Source organism: Polistes dominula, unplaced genomic scaffold, assembly GCF_049000335.1.
Source record: "Polistes dominula isolate Pdom_NZ unplaced genomic scaffold, Pdom_raw_medaka contig_336, whole genome shotgun sequence".
NCBI classification, from domain to species: Eukaryota; Metazoa; Arthropoda; class Insecta; order Hymenoptera; family Vespidae; genus Polistes; species Polistes dominula.
In genome coordinates this window covers 530-6,838 of record NW_028301119.1, presented here as the reverse complement: position 1 = coordinate 6,838, position 6,309 = coordinate 530, and the positions used below count along the sequence as shown (strand labels likewise).

At 36.3% G+C, this 6,309-nt stretch overlaps 1 protein-coding gene across 1 annotated transcript; it reads right to left on the bottom strand.

Moving 5' to 3' along the window:
• Nucleotides 1-2,867: 2,867 nt before the first annotated feature.
• LOC149031015 (uncharacterized) lies at nucleotides 2,868-5,624 on the bottom strand. The gene has a single exon (XM_089177039.1). The coding sequence runs from the start codon at nucleotides 5,585-5,587 to the stop codon at nucleotides 3,593-3,595; it is 1,995 nt and encodes a 664-aa protein (XP_089033165.1). The 5' UTR covers nucleotides 5,588-5,624; the 3' UTR covers nucleotides 2,868-3,592.
• Nucleotides 5,625-6,309: the final 685 nt, after the last annotated feature.

Sequence of the window (6,309 nt, the reverse complement as noted above, 5' to 3'; positions counted from 1 at the left end):
CCAAGTAGTCCGCGACAATACCGCGAATGACGCAACACAGACACACCTGACTAACAAACGCGCTGTAGTGACAATACCACTACAGACACATTCACACTTGTTACAAGGCCCAAAAAAGGGGGGTTGCTTAATAATATATGCCAATCCTGAACAGTATACCTAAAGAAACGAAAAATTTTCGATATTCTTACATAGGATTTTTGTAGACTGAGTAATTTTTCTATAATGCAGTTATTATACAAATATCATTTGATTGCTGAATAATGTACAATGTAATTCCAACATTTTTCTTGTAATTTTATCGAGTTTAAATGAAGAAAAATCTTTTAATTAGAGATATAAGAATCACCTAATATATAAACATATCATTTTTGTAATCCTTTAGTTTTTCTCTAACGCAGAAAAGAAACATTTAAAAACTAATTGTATGCGAGAATTACATACATTTTTCAATATAATACCTGTAAAAAAATCGATTTTGTATCATAGGAAATATGTGTATACCTAAAAAAACGAAAAAGTTTCGATATTCTTACATAGGATTTTTGTAGACTGACTAATTTTTTTATAATGCAGTTAATATACAAATATCATTTGATTGCTGAATAATGTACAATGTAATTCCAACATTTTTTTTGTAATTTTATCGAGTTTAAATGAAGAAAAATCTTTTAATTAGAGATATAAGAATCATCTAATATATAAACATATCATTTTTGTAATCCTTTAGTTTTTCTCTAACGCAGAAAAGAAACATTTAAAAACTAATTGTATGCGAGAATTACATACATTTTTCAATATAATACCTGTAAAAAAATCGATTTTGTATCTTAGGAAATATGTGTATACCTAAAAAAACGAAAAATTTTCGATATTCTTACATAGGATTTTTGTAGACTGACTAATTTTTTTATAATGCAGTTAATATACAAATATCATTTGATTGCTGAATAATGTACAATGTAATTCAAACATTTTTCTTGTAATTTTATCAAGTTTAAATGATAAAATTTCTTACATTTAAAGATATTAGAATCATATAATGTATAAACATATCATTTTTGTAATCCTTTAGTTTTTCTCTAACGCAGTAAAGAGACATACTAACGTTATCAGTATGCGAGAATTACATACATTTTTCAATATAATACCTGTAAAAAAATCGATTTTGTATCATAGGAAATATGTGTATAACTACAAAATCGAAAAATTTTCGATATTCTTACATAGGATTTTTGTAGACTGAGTAATTTTTCTATAATGCAGTTAATATACAAATATCATTTGATTGCTGAATAATGTACAATGTAATTCCCACATTTTTCTTGTAATTTTATCGAGTTTAAATGACAAAAAATCTTTTAAATAGAGATATAAGAATCATCTAATATATAAACATATCATTTTTGTAATCTTTTAGTTTTTCTCTAACGCAGTAAAGAAACATTTAAAAACTAATTGTATGCGAGAATTACATACATTTTTCAATATAATACCTGTAAAAAAATCGATTTTGTATCATAGGAAATATGTTTATACCTAAAGAAACGAAAAATTTTCGATATTCTTACATAGGATTTTTGTAGACTGAGTAATTTTTTTATAATGCAGTTAATATACAAATATCATTTGATTGCTGAATAATGTACAATGTAATTGCCACATTTTTCTTGTTATTTTATCGAGTTTAAATGAAGAAAAATCTCTTAATTAAAGATATAAGAATCGTCTAATATATAAACATATCATTTTTTTAATCCCTTTGTATATCTCTAACGCAGTAAAGAAACATTTAAACGCTAATTGTATGCGAAAATTACATACATTTTTCCATATAATACCTGTAAAAAAATCGATTTTGTATCATAGGAAATATGTGTATACCTAAAAAAACGAAAAATTTTCGATATTCTTACATAGGATTTTTGTAGACTGAGTAATTTTTCTATAATGCAGTTAATATACAAATATCATTTGATTGCTGAATAATGTACAATGTAATTCCCACATTTTTCTTGTTATTTTATCGAGTTTAAATGACAAAAAATCTTTTAATTAAAGATATAAGAATCATCTAATATATAAACATATCATTTTTGTAATCTTTTAGTTTTTCTCTAACGCAGTAAAGAAACATTTAAAAACTAATTGTATTCGAGAATTACATACATTTTTCAATATAATACCTGTAAAAAAATCGATTTTGTATCATAGGAAATATGTGTATACCTAAAAAAACGAAAATTTTTCGATATTCTTACATAGGATTTTTGTAGACTGAGTAATTTTTCTATAATGCAGTTAATATACAAATATCATTTTATACCTGAATAATGTTCAATGTAATTCCAACATTTTTTTTTTAATTTTATCGAGTTTAAATGAAGAAAAATCTTTTAATTAAAGATATAAGAATCATCTAATATATAAACATATCATTTTTTTAATCCCTTTGTATTTCTCTAACGCAGTAAAGAAAAATTTAAACGCTAATTGTATGCGAAAATTACATACATTTTTCAATATAATACCTGTAAAAAAATCGATTTTGTATCATAGGAAATATGTGTATGCCTAAAAAAACGAAAAATTTTCGATATTCTTACATAGGATTTTTGTAGACTGAGTAATTTTTCTATAATGCAGTTAATATACAAATATCATTTTATTGCTGAATAATGTACAATGTAATTCCAACATTTTTCTTGTAATTTTATCGAGTTTAAATGACAAAAAATCTTTTAATTAAAGATATAAGAATCATGTAATATACAAACATATCATTTTTGTAATCTTTTAGTTTTTCTCTAACGCTGTAAATTAACATTTAAAAACTAATTGTATGCGATAATTACATACATTTTTTAATATTGTAGGGAAATCAATTGTTCTGTATCCGGCTAAGGATATCTAATTCCCCCGTGTTGCCGACACTACTTGAGATATAAAAGATACTCTTTATTATCACAAATTATTGCTTATTACAATTACAATTACCCTTACAATAACGCTTCGCAACTTTTCGCACTCACTCAGACCTCACAGAATCACTACTAACTCGCTACTCTCTATTCACTATTCTTCCTCGTTCTCGTCACTCAGTTCTCTCCACGCTACTCTCTCGGAAAAACAACCCCCGATCCGTGACCGTCCTCTCCTTATGAGGCCTCTCCCCCACCCCGCACTCGGACCTTCGGACCCACACCGACTAACACACACCGCAGGTCGAACCTTTGGACTCACACAGACTTACGCACACAACCCCTTGGACCTTTGGACTCACACAGATTTACACACACAACCTCTTCGATTTTTGACGCACCCCACACTCGCCCCCCCTGAAAAAGGATATCTGGCCTCAGATATTCGTTCCTCCTTGTCGACACAACAGCTCACGCTACACACACATACTTTTCTCGCTTCGCATTCTTCGACTCTCACCCACGTAATACATATCTAATTCATTCAATCGCTCGCATCTTACAATAAAACCGTACGAGGTCTTACACAACTACACAATGCTACTATTATTATTCATAAATCGAAATAATCATGCAAAAACTTATATTACTACGCAAACAAAAATTGTCAATCAAATATTAACTCGAGAAAAACGAAAATTACTACTAAGACTACCAACAGTTTTATTCTTCAGTGCTTTCACCCACTTTGTACTACGTAAAGGCCATTTCGCAACGTTTTGCCTATTTTTATCTCTCACTACTACTTCAGGGGACAAAGTGATAGCACTAGTATACCCTCCACCCTTGTCCTTAGCACCACCTTTCTTATCACCGCTTCCAGGAGCTTTTCTGTTTTCATCCCAATACTTGTTAATATCATTATTACTAGCACTTTTCTTACTAGCAGAAGAATCCTCCTTACGCTTACTGGATGTTTTCTTAGTTGGACTTCTCCTTGCGGGCTTCTTTTCCTCTTCCCTTTCTTCTTCCTCTGCATCTTCTTTCTCTTCACCCTCTCCGTCATCCGATCCTTCACTGGCGGCCTTGTTCCTCTCCCTTTCGCCGTCTTGATTTTTTTGTAAACACTGTATGATTAAATCATCTACTTCCTCTTTTCTTGCTGTGAGATCGACATCTAATTTTTTCCCTATCCGTTGTCGTACTTTCTCCGTTAACATTGTAATGAAGTCTGCATCTTTTAATATCGCGGTGACTTCCCTACGAACCTCGTCCTTCGAGATATCAGTCATGGCGGTTTTCCCCGTCGTGCGTACTGCCACCGATGAAACTACGCTCTCCTCAACTTTAGAGGCTTCTAAATAAGATTGACCTACGCGGCCCTCTGAGTCGCAAAGATTTACGTTATATACGTTTGGTAGATCACCATCCGTTGGTTGCGTTTTACTCGAACGCCCGACCTCAATGTCTCCAGAGTCTACCACCAATCTCACACCTTTTAGGAAATTTTCCCCTAAGACAAGACCATGTCGCACACACGAATCAGATACCAAATGTATTTTAGTGTCATACGCTTCCCCGTCAACCTCGATAGTGGCCGTAAAATGACCTAGCGTTTTAAACAATTCTGAACCCACCCCCCTGAAACCGACGCGCTCGTTTATTATTCGCGGAGCTCCAATATCAGCGTAGGCGCTTTCCCTCATTAACGTAATCTGGCTGCCCGTATCTATCAGCGCAGGAATTTCCGCATTGTTTATCGTCACAACCTTTCTCACATATTGTTTATCTGCCGAGGAATCCTCACCGACCCGAACTATCGTCACCGATGGTGCCCTTTTGGGACACCCAGCAGAAATGTGCCCGAAACCCTGGCAGTTGTAACATCTCATGCCCTTCTCCCTCGACGGACAGAACGCCGCTCGATGTCCTCTCTCTCCGCAATTGTGACAGCCGTCGAAGACTCGTTGTTGTCCATCCGGTCTTTGCTGCCCCACCATTCCCATAGGTCTGCGCCATGTTGACTCTCCTTCGGCTTCTTCCGGTCCCCTCCATGCCCGTTTAGCCTCGGGCCCCGTCGGCAGCTGTATCTTCTCAAATGCAGTGAACAGTTCGGATCTGTCCCGGAATACCCTGATCCTCGCCGTGTTCTGCAACGTCGAGTCAGGGATTCCGTCGATCAGATATTCGATCAGTTCTTCCTCACTTACGGACGCACAGTTCCCCAGGATCACCTTATCATGGTAATATTCACTGAAGCGTTCACCATGCTTCCACCGTCGTCGCATAAACTCCCTTTTCCTATCGACGCAAGAAGGGAGATGTCGAAACATCTTCCTTATTTCGTATAGCAGTTCATCGTTCGTCATGTCTGCATACTCCGCTCTCGAGTGAAACCACTCTGCAGCTTTCCCTTTTAACCGTAGCCTAAACAGTACTGTCGCTTCTCCGTCAGATAAACGGTGTATCCTTTTTAAGGCAAGGAACTGCCGTTCCCAGTGATCGTAGGGAGTCTCGCCGTTGTAATAGCTCAGCATCTCCGCGACCGTCGTCAACCCTATCTGCGGGCGACTTAATTCTTCGCGCCTCATTGCGATTGCATCGCGTCCAACCGAAACCCTTCTCTCGACCGGAACAGTCGGTAATTGCCGAGAGAGCTCCTCCATCTTCTGCTGCAACTGCTTTATCTCCTGACGAAGCAAACCTTCTCCGATCCTCGGCGCTCGTAGCTGCGCCGCAGAGGGCAGCACCGTAGTTATTATCTTTCCTCGAAAAGATTGCACGTGCTTCATCCTGAAGCTCCTCTCCCGAATTTCTTGAAACTCGCCCACTGCTTAACTCAATGTCCATTAGCCTTGAGATCAACTCCGCCTTCGAGCCTACCGTGGGTTGGTTCAATTCCCGAAGCCGCTCTTTAAGCTGCACCACCGTTAATTCACCGTATGAATTGGTATCCATTTTCAGGCTCAAGATTTCACTTTAAAATCACAGCTATCTCTATATCTTCTGTATCTCCGTAGCACCGGACTTTTGGTGTATATCCCGGCTGAGCCCCCAATTTGTAGGGAAATCAATTGTTCTGTATCCGGCTAAGGATATCTAATTCCCCCGTGTTGCCGACACTACTTGAGATATAAAAGATACTCTTTATTATCACAAATTATTGCTTATTACAATTACAATTACCCTTACAATAACGCTTCGCAACTTTTCGCACTCACTCAGACCTCACAGAATCACTACTAACTCGCTACTCTCTATTCACTATTCTTCCTCGTTCTCGTCACTCAGTTCTCTCCACGCTACTCTCTCGGAAAAACAACCCCCGATCCGTGACCGTCCTCTCCTTATGAGGCCTCTCCCCCACCCCGCACTCGGACCTTCGGAC

What these genes read in the sequence shown, in the direction of transcription:
- LOC149031015 (XM_089177039.1), bottom strand. Translation starts at nt 5,587, where the DNA reads ATGGAGGAGCTCTCTCGGCAATTACCGACTGTTCCGGTCGAGAGAAGG.